Source organism: Rattus norvegicus, chromosome 1 (genome assembly GCF_036323735.1).
Source record: "Rattus norvegicus strain BN/NHsdMcwi chromosome 1, GRCr8, whole genome shotgun sequence".
Lineage (NCBI taxonomy): Eukaryota > Metazoa > Chordata > Mammalia > Rodentia > Muridae > Rattus > Rattus norvegicus.
In genome coordinates this window covers 257,503,568-257,528,314 of record NC_086019.1, presented here as the reverse complement: position 1 = coordinate 257,528,314, position 24,747 = coordinate 257,503,568, and the positions used below count along the sequence as shown (strand labels likewise).

Genomic DNA, 24,747 nt, shown 5'->3' with positions numbered 1-24,747 from the left:
ATATCTTCTAGTTCCATCCATTTGCCTGCAAACTTCAAGATGTTGTCATTCTTAATAGCTGCATAATATTCCACTGTGTAAATGAACCACATTTTCTGTATCCATTCCTCTGTTGTGGGACATCTGGGTTATTTCTGGCTTCTGGCTATCATAAATAAGGTCACTATGAACATAGTGGAGCATGCACCCCTTAGCATAGTGGGGCGTCTTTTGGGTTTATGCCCAAGAATTGTATAGCCAGGTCTTCAGGTAGATCTATTTCCAATTTTCTGAGGAAACTCCAGATTGATTTCCAGAGTAGTTGTACCAGTTTGAAAGCCCACCAGCAATGGAGGAGTGTTCCCTTCTCTCCACATCTTCAGCAACATGTGCTGTCACCTGAGTTTTTGATGTAAGTCATTCTTATTGGTGTAAAGTAGAATCTCAGGGTCATTTTGATTTGTATTTTTCTGATCACTAAGGGCTTTGAACATTGCTTTAAGTGCTTCTCTCAGACCCAGAAGGACATGCATAATGTGTACTCACTAATAAGTGGATATTAGCAAAAAGAAGTACAGTATACCCAAGATATAATCTACAGCACTCAAGAAGGTTAACAAGCCGAAGGGCCCAAGTGAGGATGCCTCAACTCCACTTGGTAGAAGAATAAAGCAATCATGGGGGATGGGGATGGGAAACGGGGAGTGGGGGGAAGGGACCTGGATAGAAAACGGAACACGGAGGGGAAGAGGGGAACATGAGTAGGTATTGGGGAAGGGGGACAGGACTGAAACCCTGAGGGCCAGCAGAAGGAATGGAAATAGGCAATCTTGGGAGGTGGAAGGTGAGAGGACCCTCTAGAATGCACCAGAGACCTGGGAGGTGAAAGACTCTCAGGACCCAAAGGACCTTAGATCAAATGCCCTACAGTGTGGAGAAGCAACTTGTAGAGTCCACCTCCAGTAGAAAAACAGGGCATCAAGTGGAGGGAAGGAGTTGCCATACCACAGTCAAAAACTCTGGCCCATAATTGTTCCTGTCTGAAAGAACAGCAGGGACAAAAATGGAGAGGAGCCTGAGGGAAAGGAGGTCCAGTGAGAGGACCAAAGTGGGATCAAACTCAAGTGGAGGCCCCAAGGCCTGCCACTACATTTGTAATTATGGTTTGCTTACAAATAGGAACCTATCGTGACTGCTCTCCGAAAGGCCCAACAAACAGCTGAGTCAGATGCAGATATTTACACCCAATCAATAGATAAAAGCTGCTGACCCCAATGTAGTTGAAGTGGGGAAAAGCTGGAAGAAACTGAAGAGGAGAGTGACCCTATAGGAGGACCAGCAGTCTCAATTAACCTGGACCCCCAAGATCTCTCAGACACTGGACCACCAACAAGACAACACATACCAGCTGGTATGAGGCCTCCCAACACATATACAGCAGAGGACTGCCGGGTCTTAACTCAGTGAGAGATGTACCCAACCCTAGAGAGATTTGAGGCGCCAGGGAGTGAGGAGGTCTGGTAGGGTTTGGGATTGGAGAAATCTTCTTGGAGACATGTCAGGGTGTCAGAGTGGAGGAGTTATGGGATGTGAAAGTGTCAGAGTGTGGATCAACAGGGAGATAAAGACTGGACTGTAAAAAAAGATTAAAGAATAAAATAATTAAGGAGCAAAATAATAGTTGATCAGAGGTGAAACAGTTTAATGGCTGTAAAAAACTGAAAACAATGGAGCACCCTTAGACGGACATACCCAACCCTGGTACAGGAGCTAAGAGTTACTGCATAATACACAGTGAGTGGCAAAAACCACTCTCTGAGACTGATGAAAAGAATCCCTTGCTACATAGGCCTGGGATACAGCAAGTGCTGTAATGTCCACAGGCGCTCATTAGATTTCCCAGGAAGAAACAGGTTTTTCTATTGGGTACTTGTGTAGTAAACCAGAAAATAGAGGAGAAAGCCATGCATAAACGACCTGTGGTTATCAAGTGAACAAGGTCCATCCTCAGAGCCTCCTTGTGTCTATACTGTGATGAGAATGCCAGGTTTCATTAGCATTTGGACATAATTCATGCTGAAAGAGAGGGTAGGATGGGATTCTTCCAGGCACGAGGAAGTATACAAGGAAAGAGAACCAATAAGAACACTAGCAAGGCCAAAGCAGAAAGAAGGAGCGTGGAGGGAGAGCCTCCTGTGCAAAAACTATGGTGAAACCAGAGAGGAATGTGAAGAGTAAGTGCTTTTTCAGAATGGAGGAAGTGTTGGGAGAAGGATGCTCTAGGATAGGTGGGGCAGTCGCGAGTCCTGCAGATAGGCTAGCCAAGTTAATCACTGAGAAGCATTGTAAGGATATAATTCACGGGCATCTTTGATAAACTCAGCCAAAGCAATTTCAGTGGAGTGGCAGAGGCAGTCCCAGGTGAGTTTCAGAGAGGGAAATGGGAAAACAGGAAGATGAATACAGATGGTGCTCAATAAATTGGTGGCAAATGAAATATGAGACGTGTATAAAGAGGAATGTGGAGGTCGGAGAAAGTTCAGCCTTGCTTTGTTATTTAGGAATGGTAGATATTTGAAAACGCGTGAGTACTGATGGAAGCCCCAAAATAAGCACTAGTGATTTAAAGATACAAAAGAAACTGAGATGGATTGATAGTCTGTGGAAGAGAGGAAGAGAGGGGTTTAGTATTGGGATTGAGAGACTGCTCCCTTTGTTTCTGGCATAGTTCGGTTTCTATAGAAATATTTGAGTCTTCCAAGGAGAAGTGGAGTCTGAGTAAGAACAATCACATATGTAGTTTTTAATTTTATCCAAGAAATAATCCAGGAATAGAAACCATGAAGTTAGGAATCAAGAAATAGAGGGGAAGAGAAAGCCATTCCAGGCAAATCACTAACTTGCTATCCTAATGGCTCAGAACCACTGAGGTCCTATCAAAGCACATGAAGTTAGAGTTGTCCACATAGAATGGGAGGGAAAGATGCTAAGGCAATAGCCACTGACTCTTAAAAGATGTATTTATTGTCAGAGGCTCTGGACATCCTCAAGGTTTGTGTCTGCCTCAGAATGGTCAAGAGGTCTCTTGTGAGGAGATCAACTGAGGATCAATGAGCTGCAGAACAAAAACCAAGAGAGCTGCAGTGTAGCTAAGGCAAGCTGATAACAGCAGGCCTCCCTTACTCCTGGCTGGTGATGGAGGCCAACATGAACCAGGATGAGCAGTGGAAGCTGGAAGATGTCCTACAGGTTCACTGAGCACTACCTTCTCATGAGCACTGCAGCACTCTGCATTTATAAATGAGAGCATCTTCAGTATTTGCAGCAGCTGTTACCCCAAGCCACCAAATTTAATACGCGCCCTATCCCAACCACGTGACAACTGAGGAACTGTCCTTGGTGCTGGATGTGGAAAACACACACGCTTAAGATTCTGGAAGTGTTTCATGTGTGTACACCTAAGCATGTCTTTATTGGATTTCTTATGAAGACTTCCTCTATCTTTTTAATTTCCCTTAAAACTTCTGCGCTGTAATTGTGTCCCTAATGATGAAATTGCTATTTATTTAACATTCGAAAAGCTTTTCCATTAAAGCTGAATTAACATCATTTAAAATATCACCAAATAGTTTTCTTTGAATAATTACACTCTATTAATTACTGCCACGGGGCTTTTTTTTCCTATCAGAAAGAGAACAATTAGAGAAATAGTAGCTACACCATAGAGACATCTTGATGTCCCAGGATGATGTATAAAGTAGTCTCTTCAATAAAGTATCAAAACCTTGATGATCCAAGACCAAGATGTTACACATCTTAAAAGATTATTAAAGCTCAGAATATAACTTGTCTCATGAGATCACGTGAGACTGATTTCTTTTATGGCAGCACCGTGGAAGTTATGTAGGAAGGTTTTATCCTGCACATATGTTGAACCATGAATGATCCCATGAATATTTTAAAAATGAATTTGGCAAAGAGATTGAGTAATCTTTCATTTGACAGGCTTTAAAAAAAAACCTTTGAGAGAGGGTGCATATACACAAAAGACTGAGGCTGAGTTCAGTGTGTGGATTAGTGTTAATTCTTGCCTTTTGTAGGGCTTTGTAGTTTTCAAAGCATTTCAAATGCTCCCTTGATCCTCACAACAACCAATTTGCACAGGGCAAGTATCATGGTTCCATTCTGCGAAGATGAGAAAATGAGTTCTCTGAGAGTCTACATAACTTGTCAGTGCTCCCTGGCTGGTATGGAGCAGATCCCTGTTTACAGAGCAGGTCTTAAAACCAGAGCCCTTTTCCTCACATCAGACTCCTAGCTCCTTGATTCATAAATGCCTGTGGGGCAGGAACAATGTCTCTTGCCCCTGTCGTGTCCTATTGCACTTAGAATATTTTATGGGGCTCAGCATTGATCTATCTATTACCTTGGATACTCATTAACAGCTAGTACTTCTGAGACATCTCACCATAACTTGTAACCGTGCTACTTGTCTCTGTGTGTACATGGAATTCTTAAAATGGAACAGGAACTGATTGGCTTGAGTATAGAACCGTAATCTTTCAAGAAGCAGTCTGTTCATTGCTCCATTTTCACTATACAGGGGACTTTCCTCTGGACTACATCCAGAATACTACTAGGAGTCGAAAGTACTAATTGGTACTAAGTGAGTCTATACCATAATGCCTGTCCCTATGAAATTTTCATAACAGCTTACAAAAGATCCAGGACATTAGTGTCTTAATAGGGAGGGTGTTGGACAACTTGGTTAGACTCTTACCATGCTGATTTTTTTTCATTTCTGTAGGAACAGAATCACACCAGTTGCTCCATACAAATTGTTGTAAGACATTCAGGAGGTTCAGAGAGCATATATATAAGCCCTTCTAGATGTGCATTTAGAAACCCTCTAATCTATTTACTCTATGCAGCAACTAAAAGGAGTGCTTTCTCCTGAATATTTAATTTACTATGTGTAACCTCCCAGGACAGTATCAAGCTTACCTAAGAAAGTGAGGGAAACAACATGCCCTAGGCTAAAAGCCACAGAGATTAGAGAGTGTGTGGGTAATGTTTTCAGCAGTCAGCAAGGTTTCCCTCCTCCAAATTTTCATTCTCTCTTCCATTTGAGCATGTAATTTCTATCTGTAATTAATCTAACTTCCTTTGCATTTTAGATACTTGAATGGATACAAGTAAATGTGAGTGCCAATTTGTTCAGTGAATGAATGAAGCTTCACATAAAAGGTGACCTCACATGGCATCATGGGAAGCTATGACAGAACTTGATCCACTGGGGATACGAGAAACCTAGGAAAGCCAAGTTCTTATTTGTTGCAGCCCCCAGTAGCCAGGGTATGAATCCCTTTGCTGGAGTAACTTTTGGATGATTGTTGGTGAACTAACTGTTCTCCAGAATAATCACGAGTGAAGCTACCCTATAATTATAAATGACAGAATTGTCAACCAACTTGGCTCAGAATACAGGAATGAACTTGAAATCCCCCCGCCCCTACCTATGGAGGATAGGCTGCTTCTTTTATCCATGTGGGACGTGACAGGTATTTCAGGCAGATTCTTTCCCAGTAGAGCATGGCTTTCTGGGAATGATTAACACATTTTGATTTCATTAAGAAACCCAAGACAGAAAAGCCACCAACAGATTAACAGACGGCACAGCTTCATATACAACTTCACCTCAAGGGCAGCAAGAAGACAGACAAGAGGTCCCCTCCATTGAGATGGTGGCCCGCACTGCTATGCCATGCCTGAAAAAAGGGTGAGGTAAAAACCTTTGCAGTCATCCTGGATTTCAGGAGCCATGTGGGTAGTTTACAAACCCTCCTACTATACACAGGACAGAGGACTAAGAGTAATAGATTTAGGAAAGAGAATTTCTGCTAGTTATGGAAAAAACTTTTTCTTTAGAGGTACAACAGAGAAGATGTGAAACTTTCACATGAGAAGTGTAATAGGTGAATCGAATGATTCTCATTATTTAGAGGTTGCCTGAGATTTTGCTTATTTAATTGTACTCTCAAAGATGTAGATTACTTACTCATATGTAGAGAAGATATGACCTTGGTCTCACTTGCTTTTCTAGTGGCTATCTACATCTAAAAAAGACCTGACCTCTGAGCCACACAGTTACCATTGTTTTATCATTGACTTTTAAACACATGAGCACCAGAACCCACTGATTAAATGAACGTGACTCAAGCAAAGCAATAAGAAGAGTGAACAAAGCTGATCTTTGACAGAGGAGCTAAAACCATCCAATGGAAGAAAGATAGCATTTCTAATGAATGGTGCTGATTCAACTGGAGGTCAGCATGTAGAAGAGTGCAAATCGACCCATTCTTATCACCTTAAGTCCAAGTGGATCAAGGACCTCCACATCAAACCAGATAACTCAAGCTAATAGAAGAAAAAGTGGAGAAGAGTCTCAATCACATGGGCACTGGAGAAAATTTCCGAAACAAAACACCAATGGCTCATGTTCTAGGATCAAGAATTGACAAATGGGACCTCATAAAACTGCAAAGCTTCTGTAAGGCAAAGGACACTGTTGTTAGGACAAAATGGCAACCAACAGATTGGGGAAAGATCTTTACCAATCCTACATCTGATAGAGGGCTAATATCCAAATTATACAAAGAACTCAAGAAGTTAAACTCCAGAGAGCCAAATAACCCTATTAAAAATGGGGTACAGAGCTAAACAAAACATTCTCAGCTGAGGAATATCAAATGGCTGAGCAGCACCTAAAGAAATATTCAACATCCTTAGTCATCAGGAAAATGAAAATCAAAACAATGCTGAGATTCCACCTCACACCAGTCAGAATGGCTAAGATCAAAAACTCAGGCGACAGCAGATGCTGGCGAGGATGTGGAGAAAGAGGAACACTCCTCCATTGTTGGTGGGATTGCAGACTGGTACAACCATTCTCAAAATCAGTCTGGAGGTTCCTCAGAAAATTGGACATTCCACTACCTGAGGACCCAGCTATACCTCTCTTGGGCATATACCCAAAAGATGCTCCAACATACAACAAAGACACATGCTCCACTATGTTCATAGTGGCCTTATTTATAATAGCCAGAAGCTGGAAAGAACCCAGATGCCCTTCAACAGAGGAATGGATACAGAAAATGTGGTACATCTGCACAATGGAATATTACTCAGCTATCAAAAACAATGACTTTATGAAATTCGTAGGCAAATGGAATGAACTGGAAAATCTCATCCTTAGTGAGGTAACCCAATCACAGAAAAATACACTTGGTATGCACTCATTAATAAGTGAATATTAGCCCAAAAGCTCAAATTACCCAAGATGCAATCCACAGACTACAGGAAGCTCATGAAGAAGGATGTCCAAAATGTAGACGCTCTCATCCCTCTTAAGTGGGGGAACAAAAGTATCCATAGGAGGGGATATGGAGGCAATGTTTAGAGCAGAGTCTGAAGGAACAGCCATTCAAAGCCTGCCCCACATGTGGCTCATACACACATACACATACACACACACACACACACACACACACACACACACACACACACACACACACACACAGAGAGCCACCAAAACGAGATAAGATTGATGAAGCTAAAAAGTGCATGCTGAAAGGGACGGGATATAGATCTCTCCTGGGAGACACATCCAGAGCATGTTCAAAACAGAGGTCAATTCTAGCAGCAAATCACTGAACTGAGAACAGGACTTGTTTATAGGAATTAGAGGAAGGATTTAAAGAGCTAAAGGGGCTTGCAACCCCATAAGAAAAACAATGCCAACCAACCAGAGCTTCCAGGGACTAAACCACTACCTAAAGACTATATATGGACTGACCCAGGGCTCCAACTTCATATGTAGCAGAGGATAGCCTTGTTGGGCACCAGTGGAAGGGGAAGCCCTTGGTTCTGCCAAGGTTGGACCCCCAGTGCAGAGGAATGTCGGAGGGGAGGCAGTAAGGGGGTGGATGGGGGTGAACACCCATATGCGGAGGAGATGGGGGATTATGGACAGCAACCTGGGAAAGGGAATAACATTTGAAATATAAATAAAGAAATATATCTAATAAAAAAAATAAAAAACTGCTACTCTTTCTAAGAAAGTACTAAGCCAGTGAAACTACTTCCCTCCAGTACAATCCTCTCCTACTTTTATTATTATAATTTTTAATTTTTGAAATGATACATAGACCCAGAATATTACACATATTTTGGGGGTACAGTGCAGTGCATTGCTATCTGAGTATATTGTACAATGCTCAAATCAGGGTAAACACCCCACCAACATTCACTCACACACATACACACAACACACCCTGGAAAACTCAACCTGGCTTTATGGTGAAACATTGTAATTCCTCTCTTCTGCCTGATTACATAGCCAGAACACAGTCATCACAGGCATTCTCTTGTAGGGCATCACGCTCAAATTCCTTCCTGAGATTTAACTAGAACTTTGTTCTCTTTGCTCAGTCCTTCTTCACCTTCCCCCTTTCCTCTAGCCTACCCCACCTCTGTCAATGTTTTGCCCCCAACTACAATGAGATCAATGGTTACAGGAGTCACACATGAACGAAAACCTATGGTTCATGTCTGCCTTACCTGGCTGGTTTGACTTAGCATAACATCCAGACTGTCATTCTTTTTAATGGCTGAATACTATTCCACTAAGGTTATCTATCACATATTTCTAACAGTTGTGAGTTAACGACACTGAAGCTTTGGAATACCATAACTATAGCTGCAGTAAAGCATGCTGGTGTTTTGGGCATACCGACTGCATTTCATTTGGATATACACCTGATATTTGTTGGTCACTCTGATTTTCCTGAGATATAACATAAAGCTGCCAGGAACAGTGTTTGTCCCCAGTGTGTGGGAAAGGCAACGGGATGGAATGGGTCTTCAGGTGAGGTCCTTTTTCATTTTGTTTGCTGGTGTTCTTTTCACCGCTTCTATGTTTCTGCTTAGCATTATAGCCAGACTTAAAATAGCAATTCTAGAAAAATTAAGGGGAAAACTTACTGAAGTACCTTATGCTAAACTTACTGTTTTTTACTTGCTAAAATTGTAATGGAGGAAAGTCTACCTGTATAAAGCTCTACTTTCAACACCAAACTCCTCAGGAACAGCAAATGCCCTTCCGAAGAACACAGAGTCCTCAGGGCTTGCATGCCTTGGACACAGTAGGCTCATGCGAGCTGCTCTACACAGCTTTCTCCCTTTGTCAATGAATTTTCCTAGATACGATACCATGGGGCTAGTAGACTGTTCCCCATCCTGGAGTGCTGGGATGTTGTCCAGCATCATCTATGAGCTTCAACCATGGAGACCTTATCAGTTGGCTGGTTTTCTTCTTCTGAGGTATCTTTATTCACGGAACAGAAATGGCCCTTCACTGCCCTTGGTTTAGAAGCAGATCTTGGTCACCAAAGTACAATCTCACCTTCTACATAATATAGCCTGTACTGACCCTTATTCCAACATTCCAGTTTATATTCCAACAAATGAGCAGAAACCCACAACATTCCAGAAAATTACTTGAGGCGGCTTCTCTTCATTTTTAAATGCATACTTTTAAAATAAATCACTTTTAGAAAAGAAAGCGAAGCTATCAGAGTTGTCCAATGGCAGAGCCAAATGTCGGCACACAACTATAATTCCAACACTCAGAAGGCAGAGGCAGAACAGTGTGTTCAATGCCTAGGAGCTAATAGAGTTGGAATCGGGCTATTTCTGAGATTTCTGGGTAGAAAGAAGGGTAAGAAAAATTATTTACTTTTGATGGAAGAAAATGGAAGATTCTCCTCTCCAGAAGGTACAAAGCACTTGGGTAGAGGGTCCTGACACACGGGCCCAGTGGCTATGCCTACCACCGCCTTGTCATCTCTGTGTGTGATTTTTCTCCTCCACCATCTTGTGGAGATGTCTGTCTGCCTCCGGAAAGGAATCCTACGCTGACATTCATCCAGGGTTCATCAACTTGCCAAGAGCAGCAACATGTGTTTCCTACTAATGCAGCTTTCATCACACTGCATTATAATTGCTTAGCTGCCTGTGCTCCCCACTGGGCTGAATGTATTTTAATATATTTAAATGAGTGAATGGAAGATGGGCACTGAATAACACACTGGGTAATTCCCGGACAGTGGTTTTACAGAAGCACAAAGGCGCGCTCTACACAGGGGCATTTCTTATGCAGTGAGCAATTGCCAATTACCTTAAGTTGTCTCATATTGTTAGCTGCAGAAGCAAGATTTCCTTGCATGAAAAAAGATAACTAGCTACACTCCCTGAAAATAAGGACCCCATCTTATCCTCTCAGTTCAGTTCATCTCAACAAACACTTATTGAGTGCCTGTCCTTATGCAAAGGGTAGGAGAAACAAGGCTGAGTAAGATGTAATCAGGGTCCTCAGAGACAGGACAGAAAGGGTTAAGAAGGAAACTGTAGAGCTTGATCTAATCCTGACTGAGGAATACCAGGGAAGCTAAGGGACATGCTGAATTTTAAAGACTGCCTTTGTCTACCAAAGGGGGCATCCCAAGTATAAAGAAAATACAAGAAAGACACAGGTGGCAAGGAGTGTCATGGTGTACGCATGGGCATGAAAAAGATCCATGTTTATTGAAGGGTTAATTCGAGCAAGGGAGGATTGTGGGTAGCAAAGGCAGCAATAGTGAATAAGGGATTATTATGGGGCTGAGAGCCCTGACTAGAGAGGTTCTTGCAGACAATGCTAAGGAATTGGAATTCACCCTGCAGGTGATTAACAGCCACTGAGGCTCGGGACATTGATTTCTATTCTAAATAAAGGACTTTGGAAGGAGTTTGTGAAGGCACTAGGGATTTGGGGTGCTGATCTGAGAGCAAAGAAACCAGTTAGTAAACTACAGAGACATTTCAGAAACACATGATAAGGATTTATAAATGGTTTTAAATAGCCAAGTAATTATAATGCGCCCCCTTTCGCCTCATAAATCATCCTAGAGCAGCAAGCCAAACAAGAAGAGTAATGCAAACTCCTGACTTAATGAAAATTTAACCATGAAATACAATGTACGTGGGAAGGAAGCCACATATATTGTGTTCTAGCTAGTTCTGTCTTATGAGAAATACTACTTAGGGAAAAAAATGTTGAGTCACACAGGACTGGGGAGGAAGTAATACTCTGAACAAACAGAGATAAACCCTAATCTTTAAGATAAGCATCCTGGATTTTGATATTTTATTGATGACCTGAAGGACTCAGATCATTAAAAAGTAAGCAATAATTTAAAATATAAAAAAAACAGGCCCGGAGAGATGGAGAGAGGGTAGTTAAGAGCGGCTGCTCATCTAGAGGACCAGGATTTATTTCTATCATCCACATAGCCACAGTGGCTTACAATCATCTTTAATTCTAATTATAGGGGCTCTTAAATCATTTCCTTGCCTCCATGGACACCAGGTATGCAGATATACATGTACACAAAAATGCCTACTGATAGTTAACAGGCCGGTCAGACACTGGCTCAAGAATTAAGATGGATGGAACCCAAGGAACCTAAGGTTGAGGTTGTCCTCTGATCTCCAGATGTATGTGCACATGTGCACACACATATATTTTCATAAAAAATGTGCACCTTCATACATATATGCATGAGAGTGTATGTTTGGTGTTTTCGTGCGCATACACACACACACATATGGGGGGAGAGAGAGAGAGAGGAAGAGAGAGAGAAAGAGAGAGCGAGAGAGACAGAAACAGAGACAGAGAGACAGAGACAGAAAGACAAGGAGAGAGAGTAACCTACATAATTAGATCACTACAATAAGAAAAGAATTTTAAACAGGAGTGAAAAAGACAAGGAAAGACACAACAAGGAGAATGAGAAAGATGGGACTTGTTATTTTTGTTGTCAGAGGAGGGGGAGGAGAAGGAAAAATATCATCTGGTTGAGCTCAGAAAAGGATCTAAAAAAGGAAAATGAGACAGAATGACCCTGTAAACTACTAAATGCAGATTCAAACACACTGTAAAACTGCTTTTATCTCGTTCTGTTTAAATTGGGGACAGGATGAAAGGCTGTCTTCCTTTTGGCAATTCGTCTTACACATTCTGGGCACCTCAGGAAGAATGCCCAAACCATGAACATCAAGTAAAGTATGTCTTCCAAGATATCTTAAAGGAGCTTTTGAGATGATTTAAAAAAACAGGGGGAAGGGAAAACATGAATCATTTGAAAGAAAGGGTTGCATTCCCAGGGGTCAAACAGTATAATGACCCCAAGTCACACACAAACACATAACTGCTCTAAAAATATGATGAGAAATGTCCCGGGGTTAGAAAAAACAAAACAGAACAAAACAAAGTAACATCCCCTCCCTACATGACAGCCAGGAAAAACAAAACAAGAAATCTCAAAGATGAGAATCTCAGACTGCCCTGACCCAGCCACAGTCAGGCACTAAAATAATGGCCAAGTTCACAGGGAAAGAGTTCAGCACACGAAATGGGGACATGGAGAAAGTGATATTAAGTCGCACAGGGAAAGTTAAGAGTATTTCCACATTTAAGAATTAGCTGTTCTCTAAAGCTTCAACCAAGGACAAACTTCAGAAAATTGAAAGCCAAATGGGAAGCCTTCCCCCAAAACTAATGGGTACAAGAATGTATGTACGATAAAACTAAGATCAAAACCAGTGCAAGACAGAGGATTCAGTTAGCTACTATAATCTGGAATCGCGGGAATTCACCACAAACTCCCTTTCTCCCTTTCTCCACAGTGCTTCACAAAATATTTACAGTAGCAGTCATGTGCTGAGACAGTGAGCCAAATTTAAACTCTGACCAATCTAAAGTGAGTGGTAGAAGACTTAATGAGAAGAACGAAAACAGGGATACACGCAGCATCCTGGATTTAGCACCATTCACAAGAAGAAATCAATAGATAATCATCCCAAAATAGAAGATGGGGTTTTCTGCAAATAGCTATATTCCTAAACTATGCTGCTGAGATTAAAATTAAAATATTCCACACTATGAAAGGAACAGATGGGAGAGTAAGGAAGGCAGACAATAATAATGAGAGTTTTAAGTCGTCATAACTACACCCTGAGCACACACTGGCAGAAGTAAGGCTTATGCGCCATTTGTACAGAGACGAGTGGCAGAACTCCTGTCGGGGAAGTGATGGTTACGGTCCCATAGAAATCCACTTGGCACGTGGAATACTCTATGTGGAGCTTGATGGCAGACTGCTGGCACTCTTTTATGTAACTTCAATTTTCAATATTGGATAGCTTCAAGTAATAGTTTTTAACCTGTGTTTATTTGGTTATTTAAAAAAATCAGTTTTTTTTTAATTTTGATTTTATGGTCCTTTGTGTGTGGGTAGGCAGTTTTTGTTTGTGTCTATGCTGTTTTTTTAAGTTTATGCCCCTTTGCCCTCTGGGTAGGTTTGTTTGTTTGTTTGTTTGTTTGTTTGTTTTCAGGTTTATGGCCCTTTGTCTTATGAGTAAGAATCAATCAAGTGATGGAGCACCCTTCTATCTCTCTGACACCATCTTTCAATTCTTAGTTGTGGCCATACATTGGCTGGCTCCTTCTCACCTTCCTAAAGGTAAATACTGGTGTGTTCCAGGAACCAGCGTTCGTATCTTTTCTCTTTCCTGTCTGTTCTTCTTTGATTTATTTATTTTTATGATTTGCAAATACTATCGACATACTCACTTCTAATTTATATATTCAACCACGACAACTCCACTGCCCCTCTTCTAGAATCTCTGACTTCCCACCCCACATTTCCCTGCAGGGACAAAGAAGCCAAGCTTGACACACTTAGCTGTCTGTTTTCTGACCGTGGTGAGGCCATCAAGTCTTATTAAAAACAGCAATGGGGTATATTCACTAATACCCCAACATCCAGTGCCTGGTGTGTGTGTGCGTGTGTGTGTGTGTGTGTGTGTGTGTTATTTTGTTTTGTTTTGTTTTGTTTTGTTTTGTTTTGTTTTTCCACAGCATCAACCCTCATGCAGCAGCCTTTATAGAGAAAAGAGCTTATCCCAGGAAAGGGTAAGGCACAGCACATGCTCATAGAGTTCCTCTGTTCCAGAACTGTTGTGCTGTTTCATAAAGACCACGGTCCAGCACAATCCTTGGGCATCCCATGGAGTAGGTGCTACAGTTAACTTCTTTTTATAGAAAACTCAAATGAATGTGCCTGAGAAACTGCTGTACTCCAAACTAACGCCCCCCATTACCCACCATACCCCGCAGTGTGAGCACATGCATGTATGCATGTATGTGTGCGTGTGTGAGTGAATGTGTGTATCCCACTGGAATAGTTCCACTAATTCAAGAAATTTCTCTACTCTTTGTCTTTGCCCCAGCAGCTAGGGGGAACCATGAATGAACCTGACAAGGACTAAAACCTTACTGAAAAAAAAATGCAGCCTTTTTAAGCAAAGCAAAGTAGATTTTTGTTTGTTTGCTTTTGTTACAGAGTACATTATAAAACACATGCAGAGGGGAGATATTCGAAACCTGAAGTCACTTCCAAGAAACAGTTTAGCCACATTCATCATTTTATACAGTATTGGCATTAAGAAAAGAATAGTCAGACAAATTCATAAATATCCATGATCCCATGTTAAATTTTTCCAGCAAAGGTAAAGAAAAAAAATTCATCACATATATGGAGACCACGGCAATGGGAGTCAGATGGAGAAGAATATTTAAAACCAGGGATGTGGATTCCTTCAGCTCAGCCATAGGGAAGGCTATTTGAGTTTCTGTCCTGAGTGGGCTGGGATTGGGTATTCTATCTTCTGTGTCAGCACAAGCTGATCTTGTGTTTCCAATGCACAGCATCCTCCCTGGGGTGTAGAGGAGTCCTATTTTCTAACCAAGAGTACCTATCATGTGATAGACATCACAGCTCACTAAACCAAAGGCATCAGGATGGGGAGACAGTACTCAAACCCACAGAACTGCTCAGGCAGTAAGTGCTAAAGAGACATATGCATCAAGTCATGGGCAGAAATGTGAGGACTAGGAAGAGTAGTGGCTAGTGCTGCATGTTTTGAAAGGTGTGTTTTCAATCAACACCTATGAATGAGATAATGACAAACCTGTTGATAGACCATAACACAGAGAATCAATCCTGAGAAGTTGACTTCTTCCACTCTCTCTTTAAAGTGGGTTTTGGATGGCAGGCTATTTCTCCTGGGTTTCCATCAGCGCAATATATACTCAATGAACATTCTACTTGCATTGCAAATTTGTCTGACCAAAGGAGAGAGACAAAAGAAGAATTTAAAATATTGTTCTTACCCCTGAAGTGTAATATTCGATTGGAAAGGAGAAGAATCTGTTCACGCCTGACAAGGGATGGCTCTGATAAGCCATGAGTTAGAAAAATGTAACCTCGAGCTTTAAGGTGCACTGGAGGGCAACGTGTACCCTCACAGAGGAGATGCGATTGATCTGGACTGGAAAAGCTAAGGAGCAGACAAAGAAGAAATTCATTCGGGAGCAAATCCAGGGTAGTGGTAAAATTCAAGTTTCCTTTGGGGAACCATTTGCCAAACAACTGACAAAATGTAGACAATGGAAAAGTAGATTGGGAAACTAAAGGTTGTCATCAAATGTCAAGGTTGATATATCAATCTATCATCTATCTACATCTGTTTATCTGTCTATCTTCTATGAATCTATGTACCCATCTTTCTATGAATCTATTGATCTATGTATCTATCTATGTATCTATTTGTCTATGTATCTATTTATCCATGTATCTATGTATCTATCTATGTATCTATATATCTATGTATCTATGTATCTATGTATCTATGTATCTATCTATCTATGTATCTATGTATCTATGTATCTATGTATCTATGTATCTATCTATCTATCTATCTATCTATCTATCTATCTATCTACCTACCTACCTACCTATCTACCTATGTATCTTCTATCATCTACCTACCTGTCCCTCTCTCTCTCTCTTCCTCTGGAATGTGCACTTTACTTTTCCACATTTTCCACCAACTTTGTATCTCCTTGAACTACACAGTAGACACTGCAAACTCAACACATAAAGATTCATTTAGTTTCCTCTAACAGTCGATTTCTAGCAGGAAAGGACTTGAAAGCTGGACATTCTAAAAAGTGACCAGCGCTGGGAGGGGGATGGACAATTGAGCAAGTTTTAGCCTTTTCCAGAAAGCGGATCCTGGCAATGTCTAATTCATTGCAGGATTTCATGTCTTAGTCAGAGAAGCCACTTTGGACAGAAATAGAGCATGGCTTTGATAAATTACTTAAAGTCAAAGCCCATTAGACATTTGACTCTAAATAACCTCAAACCCCAAAGCCCAATTATCTCAACAGCTCTGTTATCCTGACATGGCAATCCAACTGAAGAATCCCCTGGTAAGTAAAATCCCCAGGACAGACACTGACCCATAAAACCTTCAGAGGGCAGGAGACGTCTGGAGTATCCCTAGGGCCTGGAACCACAAAGTGAGTGAAGGACAGTGTCTCTGCGTCACATCTAGACATTGCCAGGAACTCCATCCTCACTTGAAGCAGGCAGTCAACCTCACTTGTCTCCCTTCCCACTGTTGACTGTGCTAATAACGCTCACCTGAATGAAGATGTATTCATCCTGGACGACCAGGGAACTGATGTCAATGGAGCGGGCAAAGGGGCCACTCCGAGTTGTCTCAGTACATTCTTGGATTCTGCAGGTGAGGTAGTGAGCGTCTAAAAAAAAGGGGGGGCAAGGTAACATTTAGCAGCAAGGTAAATGACCAGCCAAGACCCTTGCAGCCCACAAAGTTGTGGAGAATCCCAGCCTAATATTAATTTAAATAATAATGAGATTTTACTTTCTTGTACACAAAAATTGAAGACACTACCTCCCGAAATGAGGGTAATACTTAGGTTCACCGAGAGAGCAGAGAAAGAGTTAATCTCATTTACGTCTGGTAAAAGAATAAATCCATTTAGCTTCTGGAAGAAAAGACTTGAAGAAGCTTTCAGAAATTTACATGCACATATTTTTTTTGCCAGTAATTTTAATTCAAGGAACGTTTCTATAGAAAGGCTCATATATTTCCACAAAGAGGAAAGGCGGGAATGTTCACTGTGACATTATTCGCAGCAATGCAAAATTGGAAATAGGCTAACTGTCCAGGAATTAAGGAGCATTTGAAGCAGCTAAGATATATGCACATGACGGAGTACCATGCTGTTATTACAAGATGTGGCAGGTACCTATGCATCCAGAGACAACTCATGATGCACCGCTCTACCACGTTTTGAAACTATGTTTCCCATTGTGTACAAGTATGGCTTGTGGATGGCTTAAAACTCCGTCCTTCTCTACACAGGTCTGTGCTACAATTACACAGACGAAAGTTTTAAGGGCCTTATATAAAGATTAGATACGAGTACTTTAGGAATGGGGTGGGCTTAAATTATTATATAATATTTTAGTAACGCCTGTGATTTTTTTTTGCATCATATGCATCTTTACTCTGTTTGCAGCAAGAATACATTCACTTAACTACTTGCATACAACTTGTGTAACTATTTGTAGTTACAGCAAAATTACAGCAGCCAAACCTCTGACGTTCAGTGCAGAACTAAAGAGTCATCCTGGAAAACAATGTATTCCATTTCCTGTTCCTTCAGGAAAAACTACAAGTGAGTCTTTGTGATGAAATGACATGAAGTGCCCTAAACACGGTTACTGTTTGTTTTGTGAAATTAGGAAATAAGTGGTCAAAATGAAAAGAAGATTGCTTTAAAACCATTTAAGTTGAGAATCTTATTTATTTTCTGTCCTATTTAATTTCCCTTCAATGTTAAAATTACCAATGGTCTTTTTGTTTGTTGTCTTAAATTATCAACACACCGTAAGTAGACTCTAGCCTGGTAGTTAAGTCCCATTAATCTCAGGTATTCAGTCAGGGAAGGCCGAAAATCACAAGTTCAAGATTGCCCTGGGCCTTCATGAGACCCTTTCCCCCCCAAAAATTGGCTCTAGTTCATTATAGACAAGATGGTTTGAGACCTTCTGGATTTCTTAATACTGCTAGCTTATTTTTAATGCAAAATATTCTGATTTTTTTTAAGTTTCTTATAGACCATTTGAATGTCAACCCTAGTACAGGATAACACTATGTGGCTAAGCAAACAAGACCACAGTCCAAAGAAGACCCAAGAGTGGCTTTCACCCGACCTGAGCCCTTTCATTTATCCATGTCTATCTCACGAGGGAGACATGTTCCTTTACCCCCGGACCCTGACCACGCAGTTAGGTCAGTCTTTCCAGCGCTTGTGACTATGCACTGACTATGTCTTCTCTTTTGCTTTTGTTCATGTGTGACGTCAAGAGTGACCTGGCTTTCCCTGTCTTGCCCAGAGCAGAGGGAAAGGTGAGGGTCCCAGGCTTCGGAGCACAGTGTCTGCCCACCAGGGACATGTTTGAATATGTGTGAGCTTACCAATTTGTTTCTTGACTAAAGCACCAAAACGCAGCAGAAGGCTGCAGTAAACACATGTAAAGGAATTGCAAACACAGGGCTGAAAACCCGTGTCCTTGTCAGTCAGTGTCTCCAAAAGCTCTTCACTCTGCTAATCAGAGGTACATGTGGGAGGGACACTTGCTTACACACATCGCAGGGTTCAGTCTTCCCTGGCTATTGACTCTGCTTTTTTGCATTCGAACACTCTGAAAGAAGAATCAAGTCTTTTCAAGGCCACCCCAAACAAAATCAACACCTACTCAAACCTTGGCCCATGACAAGTGGGAACCGCTGCCAAACTCATCCTTCTGCTTGGCTCTGACTCTGCTCAGCCAGTGGGCTGCATGGGATGACAGGTTCCATTTAACAAGACACCAGCACTTACATGAGCTGCTGAAAGTCACTTCACATTAAGAGTCCTTGCAGTCTTGAGCCAGACTCGTGGGCTGGGAGTCCCAATGCTTTGATTTTCCAAAACTTAGAGCTACAGTCCTGAGTGCCACTGTGGCCACGGCCTGATGAGGACTCAGTGTGGGGAGGGCTGTCCAGGCTACCAATCAGAAATGAGGGACAGTCACAGGAGGACCTTTGGGTGTCAAGGCTGAGCAGAAATACCATTCGTTTCAGGCTTCATATTTCTAATAGATCTCAAGCTGCAAGTATATCAGAGGAGCATCCAGATGAGCATAAATATGACTACATGTCAAAGCTCTATGACGGAACCCAGAAGGGTATGTATCATACACATTGAAATCCCGAAACAAGCTGTTAATAACCTGGCCACTAGGAAGAGACTCAGATCAAGATTAATGGTCACAGTGTGGCACTTGAGGGCAAGGCAATCCCAATCCTGCATTAATTGTAACAACCACATCACATCAGGGAGGGCTAAAGAGAGATTGTCACCAGGATTCATTATAATATGGACAAAACACTCAACATATGGTGGAATACGTTTTGAAAAGCCGCTCAGTGCCATTTCTACTGTGAAGGAAAAGGAAAGACGCTTTAGTTGAGAGCATCCTTCTAGCACTCAATCAGTACCAAGTAACACTGGCTTCGCTCTCAGGAAGGAAAACTTTGTGTTGACTGGAAAGTCAGCCTGAGTTGATGCTGATATGGACACCCTTTAAGTGCCAGGCTTGGGAACAAAGCAAAGAATATGCCCAAGATGGAAAAAATAAATGAGGAAAAAAAGAGGGAAGTGACTTTTGAGGTTAGCTTGTGGACAGGAGACTATGCGGTGTGAAGAGGGAACCCTAGAAAATGAGAAAAATTCATCTGGGCTTGACCGCTGACCCATACTGCCAAACTGTCTGCTGGAGGACTGACTGTGTGTTACCATTATTACTGAGATTAAATTTTCTGTTCTTTACTTGAAACACCCCCAAGTGAAAAAGAAAACTACAGAGGTTAACCTCGAGAAGACCTCCTTTAGGTCACCACAGAAGATCAGGTAGTGATTTTCCAACTGGTGGATACTTAGGGCTAATGTGTTTCTCACTCTAAAAACACCTATGTCATGCATTTCTAAGAGCTGGTTTGGTGACTGCTCCATTTACAGAACGAAAGGTCGCAGTCAAAAAAAAAAAAAAAAGTCCTTGGTCCCATAAATAGAAGGATCTGCTAGGTGCCTCTGAGATATCTGGCCCGGTTTCCAAGTATCTGTACTCTTTTAGCGGGATGCTTCAGAATGGCCTTTGCTATCCCGGGCTGAGACAGCCTCTAGGCATCCTCACCTACAGCACATAGTTTCTCTTGGTGTGAAGGGCTGCCTTAGTTGGGCTGCCTCATTTCTTTGGTATTCGACCACAGTGCACAGGAAGCTGCAGGTGTCAGATACTCTATGCTATTCTGGGAAACAGAAAATAGGAGTTCAGTCTTCTCAAGTGATTCCCAGGCCAATGACAGAGGCAGCATATTCACAAATGAACATGCCTCGAGATTTGTGCACGAGCATCCCGGAATTTGGACAGAGAGACAGTCTAACACCCTGAGAGCCTCATTTCATTCTGAGGGAGCTGCATTCATGCCAGGAGCTGTACGGGCTCAAGGAGGACGCTTTTAACTTATCATATTCAGCAAGGCACGTTTCTCCATACTGAGAAACTCCACAGTACAGTCTAGTTTGGGGCTCATCAAGCTTTTCTGAAAGAGCTGTGCCCCTATACCTGCAGAACTACCGCTTGAAGCATCTTCTCTGTTCAGCTGGCTTTATAAAACCACAGCAAGCGGTACTTAAACAAAATTGAATTCTATTAAAAGCCTATACATTTTCGTTATGCTGAATTACATACTGACTTGTGATTACACTTTGCCTTTGTGATTACTAAATACTCAAACTTCCTAGACATCGGGCCTCTTGCTACCTCGGAGAAAAGAACTTTCCACGATTCACTCAACTTCCATCCCTCTGGGTAACATGCATATTGTCAGAAGTTGAAAAGTGAATTAAAAATTTGAACAAAAAGCTAATTCAGCTCTTTGGGTCTGTTCTTGAGAAATACCCAGGAGCTGTTTATTTTAAATAACAGTATTACTCTCAGATGCAAACACATAAAAATGAGCAGATTCAAGGGGATTCTGAAAACTTCTTTAGCTTCTCTAATACCATTTGTCCTTGACTGGAAAGTGGAGCGAACCTATTTACATGAAGTGCAAATCAAGGATGTGACATTGATGGAAGAGCCTAATTTAACACCAGAGGTGCAGGTGGATACTAAAATGCAAACAAAAACATGGAGTTCCCATCCCTTCCATTGGGCTTCAGACTTTCAAGGTTTGGTGAAACTTCAGATAAAGGAAAAGTCCAGGAATCTCTGGCTTCTTATGACACAGGAAACAGCCTGACAAAGTTACAAGCATTCAAACATCATGGCAACCTGGGCTGACTTCATTGAGAGCTATGTCTGCTTCATATGAAATAATCCACCATTATAGTGGTAGAGGTGGTGCCGATGCTGGCCATGGTGACAATGGTGGTGATGAAGACTGAGGCGGTGATGGGGGTGGTGATAAAGATAGCAAGAACAGCATTTTGGTGTCCTCGGTATCAGTTGTGAATCTTTTAGGGCCATGTGCATTAACTTACTAAGTCTTGCAATATTACAATAAGGAACTGTCATTCTCAATACAACATCCCAGGGTGATTAATGTCCTCATTAAGTTGCCAGCTGATCCAAAGATTTCCCTATGTTCCACAGCTGAGACATGAGGCTAATGGCAGAACTTGGGTCCTAACCTAAGGAATTTTAATAAGAGTTTGTCATTCTAAATACTACACACTCAAAACACAGCAGGAAAATGAGAACCCAAATTCCAGTTCAGAGCCAGGCATGTTAGCGTATGTTGACAACTGATAAAACGATTCAAGTTGAGGAATACTCGCTCCTACTTCTTACAAACAATTCTAAACTTTTTGATACAAAGATGAATTTGCACTGTTAGTACCCAGAGTGCAGTTTTACTGTACCTACTCTAACTGAGGCAAAGGCTCTCAGTCTGCAGACCAGGTAACATAACTCCCTCTCTTCTTCCTTGTGGTCTCTGAATTTCTAAAGGGTGATGGAGCTATGAGCTGAGATATTTTAAGAGACGATGATCTATGTTCCTAGTGTTTGGAGTTTAGTCTGATGGACTGATAAGCTGACTTAGTGAACCCAGCCCATTTGATTACTTATGTCTGCATGGGATGCTGTTAAGAACTGCTAAGCTAATAATTTCTGCATTTGCCTCTCCCCCCATATCTCTTTCCAAGTCAATGGAAGTTTTCAAAGCCTAATTTCCTTTCTTTTCCTCCCTATATATCCGTATACAAATGAAACTACTGTTACATTTTGGGGTCTTTTAGGTGCATTGAGGCTAAAACTCAACCATCTAAAATCCAATGTCCCCCCAAATTGGCCGGAAGAAACCAGTAGGCCACCACCCTAATTCCATAACATACGCTAGGCTTACCTCTTCAGATGGGAGATGTTAAAGTATTAATGAAAGCCAAATAGGAAAAGTTCCTTCTGGTCAAGAGAATAGACTCTCTGATCTGAGTGAGACCTAACATTCTTGTTAAGCCTGATCAATCTTCTGGATCGGAAACCCCACCTAGGAAGGTGGCTCACCTTACGCCATGTTAAAGAGATGAGCAGAATCATTTTGTGTCCCCACAAGACCCCCTAAGATCCCGTATGGATCGTGCTTGGTAATTCTCAGTGAAGAAGAGCCCAGGATGGCATGAAGCTCTCTGCGTCATTGCTAGGTTTGTTGTTTGGTTGGTTGCTGTGCTGAACTCTGCTTTACCGTCAATTTTGCTCAACCATGAGACCCGTGTTAACAAATTGATTAACACTCTATAAAGCAAGAGATGAGGTTTCAAAGAAAGGCTAAGAACTCTGAGCAAGGTCAACTAATTTCTAAATGAGGCAGAAAGCACATTCAGTGTTTCCTAATGTAATCTGTAGACACAGAAGGTCAAAGTAGGCTATGCTTACAAGTTTTATACCTCGCCTGGCTTCTACTATATTCTGCTGCTATTTGGCCATCCAAGAACCATCTGAGGTGAACAGGAAACAGACAGTATTCTGTTCCAGAGAACACTGCAGCACAGAGATGTTAATAGTCTTCTTCCAGGCAGGGGCTTGTTCTGCTGTGTTTCTATTAGATTGTTTGTGTCTGTTTCTTACCTAGAAGATTGCATACATTAGGATGAAATATATTTTCATCTACCTTGACTTTATTTTTCCTTTGAAAATATAGCTCTATAAATGGTTAAATTCTGAGAAGCTAAATATTATGGTTTTTATGAAAGCATTTTCAGATTTATTTTTATGTGTGTGTTATTTATGTGTGTCATTTGTGTGGAATTCCTCAGAGGCCAGAAGAGAGAATTCGATTTCAAGGAACTGGAGTTACAGAAAGTTGTGAGCTATAATGTAGGTGCCGAGAATCTGACTATGGTCTCCGGAAGACCACTCATCTGTCTCTAGAGCCATAAATGTTACAGTTGCTATAATAATTGACTTGACACAAATTCAGTGGGATTTGGGCAGCTATACAAGTTACAAAGACCATTGTGGTTTGTCTGTCTTGATCTTTTTCAAATCTTAGGAGTATGACTGTATCTCCTGTGAGTGCATGCATGTAAACAGCCATGTCATGTATGAAGACAGCATTTCATGACACTCTCTCCTGTTTTTAAGTTCCTGCATGTTTGCTGCCTCCTCTTTCATGGTGGGATTTGGGAGTTCCCAAAGCTCCGTTTCTTATTGAGGAGTTTCTGATAGCTGATAGATGCTTGGGGAAGATAATTATTCTCTTTAGGGGTGTGATCATTGGTATATCACTCATGCTCCAGTGGGTCACCACACACACACACACACACACACACACACACACACACACACCAAGTTGATTTAGTAGTTTAAAAATGTTAAGAAAAAAAGGCATGAAATTGAGGAGGGGATTTGTTAAGAAGGAATTTAAGGAAAATCAAGAGGGAATGGGTAAAATAGATACGATATAGTGTATACTTAAATGAACTTCTCAACAAATAAATTAAGAACCCATACAAATGTTATATACTTGAACTCTTTGGGGTCCACTGTTAGAATTGACCCTTTTGTTTGCACAGATAACATGTCTTACCACTGTGTCTCCAAGGTCAAGAACAAAGTCTAGCACATAGTAGGTTATATTTAAGTTTTTATCCAATAAACAGACTAACTGCTGTTAATTTTTCCTGGAAGCCTATCTATCAAAAGGGCTCATTTGTTAAAGCAAGTGGTCCCCGTGGTTTAGTGTGTGGTTATAAAATGCCTGGATGAGCTTTGGAGGCCAGTGTTCGAGTTACACCAAAGGTGTTAAGGAAATCACTAACAGGGGCAGCAAAATACATAACACCTACTCACATCTCCAGAAAATTTATTCCTGGGGGTTTATGTCAATAACAGTCTCCCTTGGGACTGAAAGTCTCTTTCCTCTGGGAAATAAGGACAGATATGGCAGTAATAGACCTTGAGGCTTTTCATCTTCCAAGTCATTAAAATGCAAATCAAATCAGGGTTGGAGAGTGACCTCAGGCAGATCTCTGGGCATAGTGTGATCTCACCAGCACTCACATCCATCTGCCGACCTCACTTCCATGTGAACCAGGTCTGCTTCTTTATCCAATCCGGACACCGACCTGGGGAGAAAGGGAGAGACAGGTTAAGTAAGGCCAAGCAAAGGGGACAGCAA

General features: G+C 41.5%; 1 protein-coding gene across 1 annotated transcript in view; it reads right to left on the bottom strand.

The window, feature by feature from the left end:
* Sorcs3 (sortilin-related VPS10 domain containing receptor 3) overlaps nt 1-24,747 on the bottom strand; it is a 634,818-nt gene that overhangs the window by 146,945 nt on the left and 463,126 nt on the right. The window contains exons 6-7 of the mRNA NM_001106367.3: nt 24,630-24,694; nt 16,632-16,750 (exon numbers count right to left, since the gene is read on the bottom strand). Coding sequence (NP_001099837.2) covers nt 16,632-16,750; nt 24,630-24,694 — 184 coding nt within the window. The remainder of the gene's footprint in view (nt 1-16,631; nt 16,751-24,629; nt 24,695-24,747) is intronic.